We start from the raw sequence: 20440 nt of genomic DNA on the forward strand, positions 1-20440 counted from the left end.
AAGCATGTTGAGTGAAAAAGTGTTTGCTCCTGACAGATTTCTTCTTCTTGCTGTTAATGTCAGCCTTGTTTGAGATAATCAACAATAAATACATGCTGGATAAATATGACCTGATAAATACGAAAAGCGTTCAAGACTTCAACGACCAAAGACAATCTTGATGAATGCTAGGCCTTGTTCAAACCTCTTGCTTACCTCTTTTCCCATTGTACTGCTGTAACTCACTTGGGGCATTTTGTGCCCAGACTTGCATGTCTGTACTTCTACTCATGTTTGCCGAGACAGAGAGTTTCCTCCTGCTGTCATCAACAGAAACTGTTGTACCGGAACAGTCATAAAATGGGAAAAAACCATGAAAACTTGAGTACACATAAAAAGAGAAACAAAGTTTCTTTTAAATCTAACAATAACTAGGGTATCAAACATACACCACTGTGTGATGTTCGCTCTATTGCATGTGGGGTGTCAGATATGTTGTTTTCTCATTGAACGTCTCTCCCATTTCTTGCTCCACAAAGGTTAGTAAGAGTCAAAAGACACATTTTAGGCTTCACAACTTTTTAAATAATAGTTTCATTAAAAAAAAAACAGCATTTTCCTACTGGCCACAACAACCTGCGTTTACTGACACAAGCTGAACAGAGTCTTCAAATGCACTGAATACTATAGTAGAAAACTGCTACTGTATTGGAATAAAAGTAAATTAAGTAAAGGCACTGAATAGATTTTTGTTTCTAAAATGACCTTTTTGATCATTAATCATTGTCATAACTTATACAAACTATAAAAGGTCTCATTTGGGTCAAGGTTTGCTGTAAAAGACAAAGATAGACAAGAGTTTACTGTCAAACGTTTAAAGCTTGTGATGAACAAAGCACCTGAAAAAACAGTGAGTTTTATTACACTATTTAAACTTAAGATTGAACTACATTTTGAGTTCAAGCTTCTTACAGAGTTTTATTTATATACAATAAAACCAGTGCGTGTAACCACAATAGAAACAATTTACAGATACACATGGTAGTCATCTAAAAAAAAATGCTCTTTTACAGCAATTAGTGTCAGTGTAAGGGTGTGTCGAAAGCCTTACAAGAAATGTCTTTCACATACTATGCCGTAACTATCTTTAATATCCCAGCAAGAGCTGTAGGAAGTCATCCGTGAGTTAATCTTTAGTTGAATTGATTACTACGAGAATGTCTTCAAAGGAATGCCTGAAAAGTCAATCAGACATCTGCAGCTGCATTTTCAGTTTTCTCATTATTTAGCATTTTTTTTGTAAATCTCTGTTAAAATTTTACTAGAATCAACTCTTTTTCCCTTTTAACTGTAAAACACATCTCTGGACATAAACACGGCCTCTTGTAACTGAAAAGTATTCCTTGTACTTGCCATTAATATTTGGGTCTTTTGAACAGAATGACTTGATAGTGAGAGAGCGATTGGGATACAACAGCTTTCCTGAATAGGAGTTAATGATCACTTACTGTATGTGTAGATTTAAAGGCTTCAGAATTCGAAAGAAGATAAGATAGTGGATTTACTGATGTTTAGTTTGCATCATTTATGCTGTCCCATAAATATACAAATAGATTAATTATGCCCTCTCTCCAGCTCAGGTCCCACTGATTTCTTTATCAGCATTTGATGTTTATGTCTGGTTGCACATTGTAAATCTTCAAACCTTTATTGACCCTCTCCTCTGAGTGTCTTCCTTTAAAGAAGGTCTCAAGATGTGCTGAGGCGTTACTCACAGACAAACACAAGTGTGTCAGAGAAGGCGCATGAATATCTTCCAGCTGGTGAGGGGTGAAGTTGGCTGTCAGCACATTCTTACTTCACAGGCTGGACTGAACTGACATAGGGTGAGTCTTAAATGTGCTTTATTGCATTATTTCATAAAATGGAGTTTGTCTCTTTTAGAAGCAATTACATTGGAATTAGCCACCTAATTGATTAAAAAAATTATTTTATGCCTACAGTGTGAGTAAAAGCAACTTTGACGTTGGTTATTCAGATGGTGAAGATGTTTGATAATGCTTTGCTTTCTGAATAAATAAAAAGTGACATTAGTGTTTAAATTGCAGTGTTTAAATTTGTATGCTGGAGTTTTTTTTTTTTTGTTTATTTTTTTTTAAATTTGCAACTGGGAACACTTTTATAGACAAACTCAATCTGAATGTGAATTAAAAAAATGTTGCTAAAAGTATTATTTTTTTGCTTCTTTCTTTTCTTGCACATTTTCAAGTTTTATCACAAGTCATTAGCTTGGAGCAGGTGCATTTTCTGATGATGTGCTGAATTTTAAAAGCATTCCCACTCTTATTTTGAAAAGCAAAAAGCTACATAACATTGCAAATGTAAATTTTTCCATACATTTTTGAAATTTGAAATCAGGTATTTTTGTTTCTAACTTGTTATTACTTACTGCTCTTCTGAATCTTTTTGTCATAAGATTTGTTTCTGTGTCATAAATTACATTGGGATTTCTCCCTTTCTCAAACAGTTTCTGTGGAGGACAAGTAAAAAAATATACATTTACGAATAAACCTTGTGGTAACAGTTTCTTATTGGAATTGTAACTATATCTTTGTGATAAATTGTCTAAACTGAACCAGGGACATGTTGCCCTGAGTAAACATATATGTTCTTACAATAATATTTTCTGAATCATGCAAATGGAACAGTTCTTTTGCCTAAACCCAGCCAGATAGTGTAAAGGAATAACATATATCATATTTATCTTACCAAATTGTGTTTTTATGTTCACATTTTTTACTATTGATGTTCACATTTTTCACTCAGTCAGATTGAGAGACACTTAAACTCATCAGTAATCTCGATATTATTATTATTTTATTTTTTCTCACTCATCCTTGTCCTGGTATTCTCTCATACCATGAAGACCTGAAAAACGACTGAAGTGCATGTTAAGACAACTCGAGTGTTGAAGTGAGTAATCCATATTTTAAATGAGTTACATTTGGATTCAATTCCTTCAGGTTGGCGACTATTTCCAGTGGTCAACAGGAAGGAGACACCAGGCGGCTCATCAACCAGTCACATCAAAAGGCAAACTGAAGTGACCAGGTAACCTAGTTTGCAGAGTTTTAGTGGAAGGAAGCAAACGTAACTGGAGAGAATCCACACATGCACACGGAGACCATCCAAACTCAAACAAAGACAAAGGCCACAGCTGAAATTCAAACCCAGATCCTTATTGCTGAGAGGCACCAATAATAACACTTAGTTGAATATTTTTAAACAAAATTCATACTTTATATTCCACTCTCCTGAAAATAGCTTCAGTATCTGTAGTCTATATGACCATGTATTTGGTCATATTGCAATTGGTGAACATAACTAGCACTAACTTGCAGTAACTACCTACTTATCAGATTGGCGGTAAATTTTAGGTCAAGTAAACAGATTTGTTCAGCGTGTGATCCTCAGCCATCAATGCAACTTACTGACATGCTTCTGTTTTTGTGTTGATCTGACAGATTAACTAAACATCTGGATTCAGAAGAGACTTAAAGACAGAGAGACCTAAATTCAGCAATGGAGAAAAATGTTTCCAGTAATCCAGGGTTTGCACTGGCTGACTACGCCGTCTTCGCTGCCATGTTGTCAGTTTCCATGGCGATTGGGCTTTTTCAGGCTCTGAAAAAACAGCGACGGGATGCAACAGCAGAGGCCTTCTTCACCGGAGGCCGGAGCATGCCGGCTGTGCCCGTTGGTCTGTCGCTTTGTGCCAGCTTCATGTCAGCTGTCCAGGTCTTGGGTGTTCCCTCAGAGGGATTTCGCTATGGCTTCAAATTCCTCTACATGTGCCTCGGACAAAGCATCAACTCTCTGCTGACAGCTTACCTGTTCCTGCCAGTTTTCTTTCGACTGGGCATCACCAGCACCAACCAGGTCATAATGAGCCTCCACTTTTTTTGCACTAGTAATTTAATAAAGTGAACAGGAATGTGCTGTAAGTTGGCCAGAGTACCAAGAACTGAATGTTAGACAAGAGAATTGACATTTTGTACGCTCTTTATTATGTGACCATGAACCAAATCAAAGTTTATTTTGGGTTATTATTTCAAACAACTCCAATGTATATCCCGATTTTCCAGTTTTAAATAGTATTAAATTACAGTATAGATATGATGTCTCTGATTAAATTCCAGCTGATTAAAATTCCCCTGTTGCTAATAAACACAGCTTAATATGTGAGGTGAGGAAAGATGAAGCATGTGTGTTACCCTGTGATGTTCTGACTCCAACCATCTGCCTGTCACAGTATCTAAAGAAGAGGTTTGGCAGAGGGATGCAGCTGCTGGGAAGCGTCCAGTTTATTCTTGCAACGGTAGGGACATCAATCTCACATTTTAATGCTCCTGAGCAGAATGTTACACATTAAGAGCTTATATCTGAGAATGCTCAGATTTAGTTTCACCCAAAGATTTGCTTGCAATGTGTTTCTTTTTTCTCAGCTGCTTTACACTGGGATTGTCATCTATGCACCAGCCTTGATCTTAAATCAAGGTAGGAGAGTGAAATTTGCTTTGCATGGAAAGAAAGAGGGATTGTTCTTATTGATTTATTTAGAAATCTCATTATATTTTTAACATTTTAAAGATTTTTTCCAATGGATCTTGATTTTAGTACTTATAAAATCAAGATTTATTAATCCAGAAACTTTTTGCAGTAAAGTTTTATGTTTTTAGCCATTAATTTCATAATAAGAAAAATTCTTGTTAATATTTGCTTACTTTTACTGTAGCGTAAAACGCTACAATTTTTTGTCATAAAATATATTTTAAATACTACATTTACTTAGACAGTTATTACAGCTAAACAAATCACCATCTCATACCAGTTGAATTTATTTCTGCTGCTGTTGTTTTCATTGTCTTTGAAAAAGTAGCGCATATTCTACCATAGTTAAATTTGTAAAGTGATAAGTTGTTTAAATAAATCAACATTTGGTATTAATGATCAAACCCATTTGATTTTGCAGCTACTGGACTGAGTATCTGGGTGTCTCTCTTTTCCACGGGGATCATTTGCACCATGTACACCACACTGGTGAGAACAATAAGGCATTCTCAAAGGGCGTAAATACGTACGCAAGCAGGGGTATTGCAACCTTTCTTATATTGAATGTTCTTTCACTGGGCAGTGCAGTGGACCAGTTGTTAGCAATGCTGCCTTGTAGCAAGAAGGTCCTGGGTTCAAATCCTGGCCTGGGGTTTCTCGGAGGGGAGCATGTTCTCCCCCTGCATGTGAAGAGCTGTGTTTGACATCATTCCAGGTTTCTCACTCTGTGTTTCTCCTCTAATGTTTGTGTGCAGGGCGGCATGAGGGCTGTTATCTGGACCGACGTGTTCCAGATTGTTATCATGTTATCAGGCTTTGTGGCAATTTTCATCCAAGGGACAATTCTGGTTGGCGGTCCTGCACAAGTACTGGAGATTGCCAGCAACGGATCACGCCTTAATTTCAATGAGTAAAAATCTTTTTGTATTAAGATTAAAGTCACTGATTAGAAATAACATTCCATCTCATATTAATACCTCAAGTTAAAAACAGAACGTTCAATCCAAAATGTATTTAGTTATAGGTTTCAAATTGTGCTTTATCCACAGTTTTGATGTGGATCCACGAAAACGTTACACCTTCTGGAGCCTCACTGTTGGGGGTTCCATGGTTTGGTTGTCCATGTACGGGGTAAACCAAGCACAAGTTCAGCGCTACATTTCCTGCAAATCAGAGAAAGAAGCCAAGTGGTGATTGTTTTTAATAAATTATTCACATGTATCCATTGTTAATTGCTTCTTAGTCCTCAGTTGATCATGAGGACGCTGGAGCTTATAGCTAATGGCTAATTAATAGGCAAGAAGCGTAGAACTCCCTGGACAGGTTGCTAGTCCATCATACTTGGACAAGTTAGTTGTAATTTATCTTGTTAACAGAACAAAAGCGTGGAACACAGTTTACAGATTCCAGAGATTAATTGAAGTTACTCAAGTGTCTGAAAAAATCTCAATTCAACTGACAGAACTCTATTTCCTCCAAAAAATATTGTTTTACATGTAAAATGTTTTTTAAAAAAGTAAATCCAATACACAGCACCACAAAATAATAACAACCATCATTGGATAGTGTTATGTATTTGTCTTTGCGCTGTTTTGCCACATGACTCTAGGTTTTTGAATTTATGAGTTTTTGTAGATTTCCTGTCATGCTTTTGTTGTTTTTTCAGTTGATCTGCTTGAACCTTGCAACTTATCATCAATACTAGATAACGGACATTTCTTTTCCCATATTTGCCTCACTTGACTGTTTAGAATCATACACATTTACAGGATTAATTGTAATAAAGAACACTTTTTATTTTCCAGGGCTCTGTTTGTAAATCAGATCGGTCTGTGCCTCATTGTGAGCAGCGCAGCAACCTGCGGTATCGTCATGTTTGCTTATTACAACCTCTGCGACCCGCTGAAATCTGGGAGGATTTCTGCACCTGATCTGGTATGCTGATGACTCTGGGCAAAGGCAGATGAATTTGTCTTACAGTAACTCAAAAGTAGTCCAATGTTTCATCCAATTTTCAAAGTTAATTAAATTTCTGATACTACTGAAGTGGTGGTTGCACTCCAGTCAGTCTTATCCAACCATGTTTTGTAATACAAAATTAAGTTTGAAGTTCGTTATGCTCTATTGTACTCATGATATAATTCCTGGTGATGATACCATGCATAGGTTTATTTCCCAACTATATATGTAATTTCAGGGGTGATCATGGTTTCCTATACAATGTATGAAGTGTTTCTATCAAAAATAACACAGTAACACTCTATTCTACTTCTCCTGCTCTCTTCTAATAAAGTACATGCCATTCTTCGTGTTGGACATATTCAGTAATCATCCAGGATTCCCAGGTCTTTTTCTTGCCTGTGCATACAGCGGGACTCTCAGGTATGAGTTTTTCTCAGTGTTGCTGCCAGATGCAAACATATTCCTTAAACCATAAACCTGAGCTACTTGTACTTTACTTTTGTGTTTCAATAAAACAGAAATAAGCATGAGCGAGAGTAAAAAATACCCTGAAGTTTTTTTTCAACTGGAGATATTTGTAATACAATTTGAAATTTTGGGTGGCCCCTTGCATGGTTTTCTTTCAATGTATCAGATGTCATGGTTTGACATGGTTGGTTTTAACCTCTTTATGAAACATTGTGCATAATCTAACTATTTAAGAAAAGCTAAAGGCCTTGTATTTTTACATAAAAAACACATATTTTAATAAATAAGACTAATCTGAAACAATTAATTTTATTTAAGTCCTCTTCCTATTACTGCTGTGACACACATATAGCATAAACTTTTTTTAACTCTTATGACATCCAGAAGTGAAATGATTGGCATTGTTTTTAACAGCACTGCCTCCACGAGTATCAACGCCATGGCTGCAGTGACAATGGAGGATATACTGAGACCTTATCTGCTCCAGATGAAACAGAAGAAGCTGGTCCTTGTTTCCAAAGGACTGTGTAGGTTAATTCTTACTAAGCAAGTGAAACAGAGTTTGATTTTGGCACCACTTCTTCAAATTAGTGCAAAGATTGATTGAAAAGTCTCAAAATCTTACATACCAAAGACAGGTTTAAAATCCTGCTGAAATCGAGCTGCTGGAAGTCTAATGCTAATTTAATTTAGTTCATGTGCAAGTGTATAGAAATATGTAAACAAATCAATTAAATTCATAAAAAAATCAAAATGATCATTCATATGAGAGTCATCTTTCATTCCACCAGGAACAAAACATCTTTTCAAGGAGAGTAAAGCCTCCTGATATCAACTTTGTAATTAACACAGAAAGTATTAAAAACAAATATTTTATTTCAAACATCTTGATGAGTTCAAGTTGACCTTTCAGGTTGAACTTGATCAGACTTATCTAAGCTGCAAACTACTTCTTCTATTAAACAGACAAAGAAAGTCTAGTAGAGTAAACATTTGTCCTTCTCTTTCTTAAAGCATTCCTGTATGGAGCTGGATGTATCACTGTAGCAGCTCTTTCCTCCTTCTTGGACTGGGGGGTTCTTCAGGTATGTTATACAGAAATATTTGAATGCAAGACAACAATAAGCTACTGGGTTCCAAAGGACTTCCTGTGCATAGTTTATATCTTTCCTTTGTGCATCTGCACTCCAGTTTCCTCCCATATTTCCCAGAAAAGGTTACTAAGAATTGACCTGAGTCATTTCAATTGAATTGACCTTTGGAAATGATCCTTGGAAAAAAGTTCCCACAGAATGGATGGATTAAGTAAATAAATAAAACAGTTGTGAGTGTGATGCTTGCATCCAACCAATTGGTTGTATTATTTTCTGATTTGAAATAAGTTTCAATCGATTGCTTTCATCTTCACTCCTGGATTGTAATTCATTTTGTTTTGAACCCGGAATGTTGTTTGTCTTCTTTCCTCAGGGCTCGTTCACTGTCATGGGAATGGTCAGTGGTCCAGTTCTGGGCGTATTCATTTTGGGAATGTTTGTCCCAGGAACAAACAGGCTGGTGAGTGTTTGCCAACCCCCTTGAAAAGTCATAATTTACAAAATACAAACCCTGACCTTTGTGGTAGTAAAATACAATTGCTACCACAATTGAAGAAGGGCAAAAACAAATAGATTTTCTATATGTATGGTGCATTTAAGCCCCAGATAAACTCAAACTTGGGTTCAAATTTGTTCCTGGAAGAAAATTTGCTTTAAAAATAATATAAAAAAACCCAAAAGAAAACAAAAACAAAACAAAAAGAAACACTTAAAGTTTTTATTATTATCTTTATTTATTTAAATAAGCTAACCACTTGAACTACTGCTACCACTTGAACATTAACTCTGCTGCCAACTGGTGGGTAAAAATAAAATTTCATGAAAAAAAATTTTTTTTTTTTTGAAGGCAAAGGCTTAGATTGAATAGGTATCGATGTATGTACAGGGATAAAATAAAACATATCATTTAATTGGTACTGTTTGGGGACCCAAGTGGTCCTATTACTGCAGGATGGCTGGAAATTTAAACTGTGAAGATGTGACGTGAATGAGGTGACACTTTTTAACTCAAACCTTTAAAAAAAATAACTAATGCAATTAGCAGACTACTGACGATTAAAATTTCAAACAGTTGAAGGCTCAACTGGGTCCTAGAATCCCTGCAGGGTTATGTGTACAGCAAACTCTTTTATCAGAAAGATTTTCAATCGCATTTCTCTGTGTTTTAAAGTCCATTTGTTGAAAATGTCACAATTTGTCTTAGCCACTATTTATCCCAGAGAGAAAGTTTTCTTATTCATTAACCCAGCTGTGGCATAGGAATTACTTTTTTATGATGCTTATTCAGACTACATCATAAAAAAAATTAATAGTTTTTGCACAAGGTTAATGTACACATGACCTTCTGCACATCGATCTCAGAAGCTGTACACAGCTGGAGTTGGACTGACTTCCTCTTACATTTTTTTTTTATATTTTTATAGCTGTTGAGAGAAGCATTATATTTTATGATGGCTGCATTTTAGAGTACTTGTTCTTCTGTTTGCTGCTGAAGTTCAGTCCAATGCCTTTTTGAAATCAGGCCTTCAGGGTTTTATTGGGTTTTCTTTTATCCAGAGAAAAAAAAAACAATCAGAGCATGCTGTTGGGCTGAAAGGAACAAATTCATTTTTAGACACTGTTAATACTGCAGCCGATTATTAGGGTATTTTGTTCTTTATTGTAGGGGGCGTACTCTGGGATATTGGCAGGATTCTGTGTCTCTCTGTGGCTGGCTGTGGGTTCAACTCTTCACCCACCCAGTGTGGAGACCATGGGTGTCCTGCCCAGCTTCACAGACGGCTGCAGCTTTGCTAATGGCACAAGAAACAACAGCTCTAACCTGGATGAGGTTTCCATCTTGACCCCACTTCATCCAAAACACCAAGGGTTAGCAAACACAGTTTTTCAGATGTTGATCTATTTTTGATCATATAACATTAATCTTTTCTTTTAATCTTAGCTTAACTACTCACATGAAAGGTTTATGACTTCAAAGCACAGACTATGTAGAGCGATTATGATGAAAAACTATAAAATGTCTTGGCTCTTTTGTTGTTGCTTTTGTTTTTTTCTGAAAACAGTGGCCTCCTCAACTTCTATTCCATGTCTTACCTCTATTTTGGAGCCATGGCCACCAGCACAGTCATTCTGGTGGGAATGATAGTGAGCTATGCAACAGGTAAAAAGATAATGAGATACGCAAATCAATGTTGTGAAAACTTCAAGGACATTTTGAATCAAATCTGTCCGATTCACATTTTATTGCAAATGATTTCAGATCCCTTGAAAATATTTGGGTAATGTTACAACCAGACAACATCTGTTTATTTTGAAAAAGTTTTATATGACAAGCATAACAAACATAACAAAGCAATGCATCAGCAGGTAAAAAAAGGAAGTAGATTGTATTCATTATTTGTTTAGAAATAAAAATCTGAAGTGTGTGCATTTGTAATTATCTCACTTTGTTACAAATGTCCTCCTTAACCAAATCAGTCTCACTGCACCCCTTAAGATGCAGTGAGAGGCAGTTCTACAAAATATTCACTAGTGTTGCTTAACACAAATGCATGCTGCACTTTTCAGATTTTCCTTGCAGTAAAATATTAAAAACTACGTATCACTTCCTTCAATTTCAAAGTCAGGCTGCATTGCTTTATTCATGTACATTGAATAAAGCACTGTATTAACTGTGCTTCTATAATGTTATAGATGTCACAACTGCAACACTATAGTTATAGTTGTGACTTGACAAAATGTGAAACACAGTGGGTGTGAATATTTACAAGAAGATGTAGCTCATATCAGTCAAAATGCTAAGTCAAGGGCTTTTATACAGAGCTACTAGAACAGGATGTTTTTTCCTTTTCATTTTACATATACATGAACAAACTCTCATGTTTCTATCACACACAGGGCCAACAAAGAGGAGTCAAATTAAAGAGGGGCTGTTATGGTGGGACCTGAATAAAAAGGAGAAGGAGATCTCGTCAGAAAGCAGAGTAATATATATTTTTTTTTAAAGGGAAATAATTGTCTAATGAATGGAAGTGTCATAAATGATTCCCTGATTATTTATGTAATCATTTATATCTAATGGTTTCTTTATTTATGTCCCTAAGTTTTTTTTTTTGCTAATAAATATATATGTATGTGAAATAAGCTTGACTTAATTTGGATGTTTTAGAAGCTTATATAGATATGCTTTACATTGATGATAAATGTCTTAAAAAGCATTCATTGACAATATTTCTCTTTTTTTTTTTTTGTTGTTTTAAGAGCAATGTAATATCCTGGGCATTTCCCTGCTTCATTCAGAATACATGCAGGAATACCCAACTGATATCTGCAGTTCACATAGGAAATAACCAGGTAAAGAAACCAAATGTATGGCAAAACTGGTGTAGAGTTGTTGGAACTGTTTGTCAAGTTTTTACAAATATTAGAATATTATAACCAGTAAAGTATTTGAAAGATATGTTTATCATTTCAATCTGTTTTTCAGGAGGACAAATTAATAGAGAACCCACTGGTGGTACCTTTGAGGAGCCTACCCAGAGATGATGCACTGTTAATAGAAAAAAGAGGATGTGATTTTTAAATGGCATTAACCTCCAAATTACTCATAGCAAGTCTTACTGAAATTTTCTCTGCAGTAGCAATAAAGTTTTTTTTTATCTTATCAGTTGAAGTTTCAAAAGCCTGACACACATTCAGAGTTAGAGTCATTGTTCTTTCAGAGCTATAAATATAGATGATATACAGTACAGTAAAATGTGATGAAATATTTCAATTTCCTTCTGGTATGTGCTGTTTCGGGAAAGATGTGCACCTGCAACATGTCAACACAAGAATGACGGGAAGCAGAGATAACGTTTTAAATCTGTGTGTACATTTTCTGTAATTTAGTAACGGTTTCCTTATTTCATGCTCTGTTATCAGGCCTGTTTTTTTTATTATTATTATTTAAAGTAAAGTGGGTCACAGCTTCACACTCAAATGTAAACACTGAGTCAGCATGGTCAAATACAAAAGATCAGTTGATAAATCTTTATTGAAAACAGTTTGGGTTGGTTTTCAAAAAATATGAAAAGTGAACAGTAAAATTATTATTGACAAACACACAAAGAGCAGCGACTTAAATGACTACTACGTTTATTTTGTATGAAGTTACCATTTTGAAAAATATGTATTTTTCAAAATACTGTTATGTTTTCTTCCTCTTATTTTTAAATTATTCTACAATTTTCAATAGAGTTGTCAATCTAAACAATTTTCTATTTTAAGTTTATGTTACTTGGAAAATTGTCTCATCATATAGAAGCCTCTGCTTCATTCTCAAAATCCATCCATAGGTTTCTTACACTTAGACAAAGCAATTCATTATTGTCTGCATACTGTAAATTGTTTGCGATGGCTTGTGTTACTTTCAAAATTATGAAGCCGATAAAAGTAACAAATTAAGGAATGTGTTAGCACTTGAATTTACAGTTTAACTCATTCTAAAAAGTTAAAACACTGTATTTAATCATGTCTACTTGTAATAAAGTAGAAGTGTCAAAGACTTAAAAAATATACTACTTTGTCACTATTTAATACATTTAGATCAATTTCCCAGGTACCTTGTGAATCTAAATAAATGTGGTTAAATGTAATACTTAGTTTTAAACTGTGTTTTTTTTTCTTTTTGTAAAACAATCCATGCCTTGAAACCACTTGTCCACCACCTATGCTCCGTGACAACTCAAATAAAAATACAATCAACAACTACTTAAGTCATTTTATTGTTAAAATTACATTTATTCAGCTTTTTTTCTGCATTTTAAATAAATTTTAGTAAACCTTAATATATTTGGTGTCACGTTTCTACAGTAATTTTAAAAGTAACTTTTGGTGTATGTGAAGGAAACAAACTATGAAAGAGCTGGCATGTGAGTTTTCTTCTTAGTACACTGACATCTGGTGATGTTAAGCAGCTGAAACCATCATGGCTGCCAGATACACAATGAGTACACCAAGTACAAAGGAGCTTCGTTTCACATGGTGTTCATTTATTGCTTTTTTTTTAATAATTCAAGCATTCAGACAAAACATAATATCCACAGACACTCTAGCTGTAAGCGTTCATAAATCAAACTAGTATGTCAGTCTTTAATGTTGTGAAGATTGTGCTTCCGTGCACGTTGGTCCTGGATCGTCCAACCGTCTCCGTGCTGCTGCGAATCGTCAGGCCGAGGCGCCTCACCAATCATCCGCGGCCCTGTTCGAATCCTCTTCGGCTACAGCACAGTCCAGGCGCTGCACGCCAGGGAGCGCCAGGTCCCTTTCGTTAAGTTTTTCCAGAAACGAAGAAAGGAGTCGTTTGTTTAAATGGTCCGTCAGCGTCCTTTCTTCTTCCACCCGCTGCTTGGCCACGTTTGTCCCCGGCTCCACTTCTTCCGCCTCCATGTCCACGCCGAGCTGCAGAGGCGCCGAGCGCTGCTGGCTCAAGGGCAACCCGTTCGGCTGCTCACCTTGCCCGGACTCCTGTTCCGTCCAGCTCCCGGGGTCCGCCCCGGATTCTGTCTCCATTTGTGATATCAAGCTGGTCTGCAGGGCGGCATTTTCCAGTTCTTTGAGTCGTTTGCTGTGAAGGCCGCAGGCAGGCGGTTCATTACCTGCCGGGGTGTTATTGTTGTGAGGGGGCTCACCAGTTTGCTCCATCATGCTCTGCGTCAGTTGAACAGCCCATAGTTCCGACGGACTGGTCGGAAGGAGAACTTCGAGCAGGTATCGCCGTCTAGTGGATTGTAGCAGTACTGCAGCCATACAAAATTAGAAACTATAACTTGTATTTTTGTATCAATAAACAAATAGACATGCCGTTTTTTTGTTTGTTTTTCTTTTACATTTTTTATATTTGGAAGTATTTTTTTTATTGAAGCATCCTGTAATGAAGCTCGTTTCTGCCAATATTTGAAAACAAAGAGACTTGGATCTCATAATGGCTATCTCATACTTTTTACCTAGCTCTCAAAACAATAAAATTATCTTTATTATAATATAGCTTAGTCAAAATAATATGTTTCTCCATCACAGGGGCAGAATCAGTCTTGTGATTTAACAAAAAATATTTGCCCCTGAAAATTTTCTCATCTTGCTGTTGTTTTGTCATAAATGTTTTAAATTATCAAGCCAATTTGCACCAAACAAGTATAGTCATAGTCAGTTTAAAAATATATTTTCAAATTATTATTAACTAATCTAGCCCTATAGAAAAATTTAATTTGAGCCCCATAGTTAATTCATACAAAGGAACGTAACTGCTTTTTTGTTTCAGTGTCACTGTCTGATTTTAAGAATGAAAAAAATCACTAAAATGTAGCCAGTCTGACAAGAAAGCAGGCAAAAAATATTCAGTGTTTGTTTTATTTAGGAGTTTACTGAAGACCACAACACCACATCTCTCTTAAACTAATACTTGAAAAGACACATCTGTATAATTTGTAACAAATTAAAACAAAAGTTAATTTACGGGCTTAAAATTAATTAAGACATCTGTATAAGATGTTTTCACAATATATTATTGTGCAAGTAAGATATTGTGCCATGGGAGGAAAAAAAACAGTGCTGAAAGACGTTACTTGTAGGAAAATGGCGATATAACAAGATTTCTGTGATTGCATCATTTGGTCTGGTAATACCTGATGAACACCAATCAATGTTGCTGTTTTATAAATTAGAAAGTACATATTTCAAATGTTTTATAACATTTTGAGGAATATTTATGTTACTTCATATTAGAAACAAGCTTACTGGTTAAATTGAACTACATTTTAATTTCCATTTCTCAGCGGTATTGAACTGTTCTCAATTTTCGCTTCGAACATTTGACTGCTTTGACTTTCCGTAGAACAGAATGTGTTTCCATAGCGACCATTTATAGCATAGACCACGGAAGTGTCTTTGTAACGGTTCCAGGTAACAAAATGATGTCTTTGAACACCCTAGGACATATTTAGTATATGCGAAGTGAGTTGTAAAATATGCAACATTATAGATTAATTTCTCTTCAGCAACTCAAAGCGACACAGATCGTTAGCTTACAGCTAACTTCGAGCTAAGTAGTAGCTATACAGGCTTAGCTAGAACAGCTGTGAAATTAAATCTACAAACTAGATATTTATTAATGCTTTCGTTTATTCTACTACTGAAAACAAGCGTGAAATGTTGCTTGCTAAAAATACAATTGTACTGGATTATAAATCAGGAAACAACCATTCTGATAAATTACAATGAAAAAAGTCCTTTCTTTTTTCTTCCTTTCGTTTTTTCTTTCTTTCAGGTCAACATGTCCTTCAGAGATTTAAAAAGTAAGTGACACCTTGTACTTCTCCACCTTTTATCTTTTATTTTGCTGCAGATGTTAGAATATAAGTGAGTTTGTTTGTGATTTGGCAGACTTCACAGAAATGATGAGGGCGTTGGGCTACCCTCGCCTCATATCTATGGAAAATTTCATAACACCAAACTTCACCCTAGTGGCAGAAATCCTTATATGGCTTGTAAAGAGGTATGCTTCAGCTTTTAAAATTGAAATGCTTCATGTAATAACAACACTTCTGCTCAGATAGCTCTTTGCTTCATGTGGTATTTTCACATCCCTCATTGTATCTATCTACCAGTAGAAGTATCTCTTCTAATCCTGATTAATAAATAAAGAGCTGTTCTAAAACAATCATTGATTCTCAAATTATTTTCTCTTTTTTGTAGATACGAGCCTCACGCTGATATTCCCACTGATGTGGACACAGAGTCAGACAGAATATTCTTCATTAAGGCTGTGGTTCAATTCATGGTGAAATATTATTCCGATAGATAATATGTTCTCTACCGTAGTTAACTAAAAAACCACTCTGTTTTAATCATTGTATGACCTGGTTGCAGGCAACCAAGGCTCACATCAAGCTAAACACCAAGCATCTCTACCAGGCTGACGGCTATGCAGTGAAAGAGATGCTCAAGATCACATCGGTGCTGTACAATGCCATGAAAACCAAGCAGATGGCTTTGGAGGATGCTGTGGAAGAAGATAGCAACAAGTTCAAGTTTGATCTCGGCTCTAGGGTGAGGCGCAATTATCATTCAAATTATGTGTGTTGCTGATCGTCCACTAACTTAATTAATTAAATGTCAGTTTTAAGAAGATTGAAGAAAAGAAAAAAAAAACAAACGACATATAACTGTGCTTTAGATGTTAATATGACAGTTATTTTAATGTGCAGTCAAAATAACTTTGTCTTTCTAATTGGTAAACAGCGTTCTTTCTATGTAAACCCATCCAAATACAACGAGTCCTTGAAAAGGGTTGAAAATGTAGTTCATTTACATTTATTGTAAGAACTTTATTCAAGATTATCAAGAATTTCACAATGCTTTTAATGGCTGATGGAGTTGATTTCTTGTTGTACTGGTTGTGTTTCAGTGTCAGAGATTTTAAACTATTTAAACAGCAGAAAATGCTGTATCTGATATTTGTGTAAATGTACCTTTTAGTTTAGTTCTTTGATTGCAGTATCCTCCTGAACAACAATTTGACACATACCTATTTGCCAAGCCTGCACACATTTTTTTGTTGATTCATGCACATTGTTTACAATGTCTACTTTTCTCATGTTTTCTTTTCCCTGAAGTAATGAAAGTCTTTAATTACTTTGTTAAAGAAGAAAGAGTTAAGTGTGAGTCAGCTGATCTCTTCATGTCTTTTCTGCAGATCTCTGAGCTCAAAGCAGCTCGTCAGCTGGCATCTGAAATCACATCCAGAGGAGCATCTCTGTATGATTTACTGGGGAAAGAGGCAGAGCTCAGGGTGAGGCAAAGTTGATTATTATTGTTTCATAATAGCATACTGGTAAAAAAATAAAGCTTGACTATTTCGAGTTTAGTATCGGAGAAGAGATTTTACCTGCATTATAGATATGTCATTCTCGTTGCGAGTACCTTCGTTGCTCTGAAGTTGACATAACGTTAAATCTCGTTCTGCAGTGCTGCAGACAGAGATTTAAGGCAGTTTAATTCATGAGTAACCATCATTAATGCTTTTATTTCGTCTTCACTTTTCGTCTTCACTTTTTTGGTGCTCACAGGAAATGAGAACTGCTGCCATTGCTCGACCTCTTGAGATCAATGAGACAGAAAAGGCACTGAGAGCTGCTATTAAAGAAACTCTGGTGAGTCTTCTGAGTCTTTGTCTTTATAATTCTCTTGGTTTTCATCTTCATTTGCTTAAATAGTTTAAACTGTGATTGTGCCATATTGCCTTTTTTACCAGGAATTTGTTGAAAAAATCAAAGAGATGCTTAGTAATGTCGTCTCAGACGAGACAAGCCTGGACGCCAAGATAGAGAAGAAGAAACAGGATCTGGAGAGGCATCAGAAGAGGCTGCAGACTTTACAGAGTGTCAGGTGAGTTCTATTTTCTTTTTTTTCTTTTTTTACGTTTAACCATCTTAAGATTTACAATTTCCATTTAAAATAAGTCTTGTGAAACAAAAACCCATTGAAACATTTCTCTTGAAAATTGTGTTTGAATTTTTCAGGCCAGCATTCATGGATGAATTTGAAAAGATAGAAGAAGAGCTGCAGAAGCAATATGAAGTCTTTGTGGAGAAATTCAGAAACCTCACCTACCTGGAGTCGCAACTGGATGAGTACCACAGGCTGGAGCAGGAAAGGTTTGAGGTGTGTGGATGGAATAGATATGCTATGTAGAATGCTTAATCCTATTGATAATCCCTCCCTTTAAATATATATAATATGTAATGCAGTATTTGCATCTTTCTGCCTTCCTGCGTTTCACTTTTCCTCATTAATTCCTTTTGTTGCTTTATTGTCTGGAACTTGTATATTAACTATTAAGTTTTACATGAAATACTTGAGTCTTGTTTCCAAGTTTAAAAATGTTTAACTGGTTCTTCATCTAAAACGGGGTTTCTTGTGTACTTATTAGGAAACTGAAAATAGCCTGAGGATAATGCAACACAAACTAAGGGAGGAGGAGAGAGATCTGATGAAGGGCTCATGTGAGTTAAACCAGATGCCTAAATCAAAATTAAAACACAACTTTTTTTTCTCTGTCTAAACATTTTTGTCTTTGTGTTTGACAGTGAAAGACTCTGATTCTGATTTGGATGTTCCAGAGGACGAAGGGTCAGATAGCGACCTTGAAGATTCTCGTCCATCTAAGCCACAGCCCTCAAGAAATGCCCCCATGGCAGGTATGCAGATGGACTGCAGCCAAGATAGTGATATGAAAAACTAGTACCTTTAAGAATTAGACAAAATTTATATTTTTAATTCTCATTCCTCCCATCCCATGATAACCAATTTTTAAAAAAAAAAACTTTGAGAGTTTTTCATTTGGATTTTTTGATACCATTATGCACAGCATTTAGTCACCAACATCAAGAAGAGTAGAGGAACTTCCGGTTGTTCTCTCTAGCCTCTTACATGTTTAAATAATTTGTTGATTTTACAGATCCACCTAAAATTATATTTTTATGGAACATGGTTTTCAGAAAACTTTTCTGTCCTGAAAATTCATAATTGCTTGTGGTTTTTCCTTTCTGCTAAGGAAGAGGACCACGGTTCGTTGGTAACATGCAGGGTGATGACAGTGATGACGTAAGTGATGTTATCTTCACGCTGATACAAAACAGTGTTTCTGAAAACAGGCTACATTGCTTCCTGTTTGGCGCCAAACTATCAGCAGTGCTCAGTGTGAATGATTTTCCTTTTAACCTTCATTTAAAGATTGTTCTGTTATAAACTCTGACCAGATTTACCACCTTCTTTGGTTTCCAGCTTGTCTCTTCGTTTGCTGTTTCATCAGTCTGTTTCCTTTTGCTATTTTCTTGTCGTTGTCACTTGGATTTTAAAGGGGGTTTTAGCAGCCTCCAGAAGGTCAGTTCCTGAATCCAAAAAACAGCGGAAAGGAAAGGTTTGTTCAGGAAAAGGATTCAGTTAATCCTCATGTCCCCCCTATGTATTAGAAGGAAACGTCCATTCTTAAATTTTTTATTTAACCCTCATGTGGAAAAAAAATGTTGTCAAAAAAGCTTTATATTAATTTTTAAGCAATTGTGCTGATATTTTTAATATCAGCAGCCTGGGGTAAGAATGTATTTTTCCTTCAAATGCTATTTTTTTTCTTTTCAAAGTTTTTTGTGATATAGGAGTAAAACCTGGCCAAGGTTCTGTGTTTAGTTAGAATAAAAACATGTTTTGTTTATTTTTTTATTTTAGTGGTTCCACAGTGTGTTTGTGTGTGTCTAGTGGTCTAACTATCCTGGAAAAATATAGTTTGACATGTTATATCATCCCACAGTCCTATCAAAGATAGACTTAAACCTTTTACTGGTGATGTAGTTATTGCTGCTTGCTTCCTGTTTCAGTCTGATGACAGTGAGGTTGATGCAGAAGAGGATGATGAGGAAGACGAAGATGAAGATGAGGAAGGCGAAGAAGAAGAGAGGAGGGAGGAGGATGAAAGCTTGGAGGTCCTTTTGTTGAGTAATCGACCTCCTAGGGGAGGCATGAGACCAGCCCTGCTAGAAGAAAGTGATGACGACTTTTGAGTTGGGGACACAATCATGAGCTCTGCACCTTTTTATGTCCTAGCTGAACTCACATCTTGGAAAGCTCAATTATAAATTTTATTTGCAGATATATCATCTGTTCTTTGATATTTAAATAATCTACTGACAAAAATGAAATTAAAACTTCAGTTTTATTTTTTGTTCTTCACCAAAAGTGACTGTTTTATAAATAATTTATCTATGTGGCAGTTTGGACATTTTTTGGCAGTTTTTTTTAATTGTACGCTTTACTTTCTAAGGGAAAATATTTGTGACTATTAAAGTACACAAATGAATAATTACAAAGGAATGTGTAATAATTGGATACACTCAGCAGTACTAAAGAAAAAAAAAACTTTGCATGATAATTTATCTGAAAAATGTTTTCTAGTTTCTTAAAGTGGTGGATTCAAACAGATGTAACTTAGGGACATTGTCCATAATAATTAAACATAGTCTAGTTTTCATTGTGGCCTCTTTGTAGTTGTTTTTACCTACAGTAGGAAAAACAAAAACAACAAAAAAAAAAAAAAAATATATATATATATATATATATATATATATATATATATATATATATATATATATATATATATATATATATGCAATACGGAGGTTTTATACAATTGAAACAAAATATTTGCTGATACAATTAGTAGTGGGAGTGCCTTTTAACTTTTTGAGAAAGCACAAATGGTCATGCAAGCTTCCAATAAGTTGACTTAAAGA

At 35.5% G+C, this 20440-nt stretch overlaps 2 protein-coding genes across 4 annotated transcripts; both read left to right on the forward strand.

Moving 5' to 3' along the window:
- The first annotated feature begins 1232 nt into the window (after positions 1–1232).
- slc5a5 (solute carrier family 5 member 5) lies at positions 1233–12866 on the forward strand. Its single transcript, XM_055048237.1, has 18 exons — positions 1233–1865; positions 3003–3090; positions 3504–3918; positions 4292–4357; positions 4485–4536; positions 5012–5079; positions 5346–5500; positions 5640–5780; positions 6396–6525; positions 6884–6972; positions 7435–7547; positions 8035–8105; positions 8488–8574; positions 9781–9983; positions 10178–10275; positions 11013–11098; positions 11376–11468; positions 11602–12866. Exons 3-18 carry the CDS (start codon positions 3562–3564, stop codon positions 11695–11697), a joined length of 1905 nt encoding a protein of 634 aa, XP_054904212.1. The 5' UTR covers positions 1233–1865; positions 3003–3090; positions 3504–3561; the 3' UTR covers positions 11698–12866.
- A 910-nt stretch (positions 12867–13776) lies between these two features.
- cluap1 (clusterin associated protein 1) lies at positions 13777–20122 on the forward strand. 3 transcript variants are annotated; one of them, XM_055048262.1, is made up of 13 exons: positions 13777–13865; positions 15421–15448; positions 15537–15648; positions 15849–15933; positions 16023–16202; positions 16849–16944; positions 17222–17305; positions 17407–17540; positions 17675–17816; positions 18085–18157; positions 18242–18352; positions 18709–18758; positions 19529–20122. In XM_055048262.1, the coding sequence occupies exons 2-13, from the start codon at positions 15427–15429 to the stop codon at positions 19709–19711; spliced, it is 1272 nt and encodes a 423-aa protein (XP_054904237.1). In that variant the 5' UTR covers positions 13777–13865; positions 15421–15426; the 3' UTR covers positions 19712–20122. The 3 variants fall into 3 exon arrangements, with proteins under 3 accessions (XP_054904237.1, XP_054904228.1, XP_054904246.1); XM_055048253.1 differs by lacking the exon at positions 13777–13865 and adding an exon at positions 14985–15056; XM_055048271.1 differs by lacking the exon at positions 13777–13865 and adding an exon at positions 15086–15107.
- Positions 20123–20440: the final 318 nt, after the last annotated feature.

The sequence above is a fragment of the Poeciliopsis prolifica genome, unplaced genomic scaffold (genome assembly GCF_027474105.1).
Source record: "Poeciliopsis prolifica strain line A6 unplaced genomic scaffold, Auburn_PproV2 SCAFFOLD002, whole genome shotgun sequence".
In the NCBI taxonomy this organism is placed as follows: Eukaryota; Metazoa; Chordata; class Actinopteri; order Cyprinodontiformes; family Poeciliidae; genus Poeciliopsis; species Poeciliopsis prolifica.

Excerpts from the sequence above, each read along its gene's own strand:
- slc5a5 (XM_055048237.1), top strand. The coding sequence starts at position 3,562 with ATGGAGAAAAATGTTTCCAGTAATCCAGGGTTTGCACTGGCTGACTAC. Across the intron at positions 8,106-8,487 it reads TGGACTGGGGGGTTCTTCAG|GGCTCGTTCACTGTCATGGG; the intron begins GTATGTTATACA and ends TTCTTTCCTCAG. Across the intron at positions 8,575-9,780 it reads TCCCAGGAACAAACAGGCTG|GGGGCGTACTCTGGGATATT; the intron begins GTGAGTGTTTGC and ends TCTTTATTGTAG.
- cluap1 (XM_055048262.1), top strand. The coding sequence starts at position 15,427 with ATGTCCTTCAGAGATTTAAAAA. Across the intron at positions 17,306-17,406 it reads CTGCTATTAAAGAAACTCTG|GAATTTGTTGAAAAAATCAA; the intron begins GTGAGTCTTCTG and ends CTTTTTTACCAG. Across the intron at positions 18,759-19,528 it reads AGGGTGATGACAGTGATGAC|TCTGATGACAGTGAGGTTGA; the intron begins GTAAGTGATGTT and ends TTCCTGTTTCAG.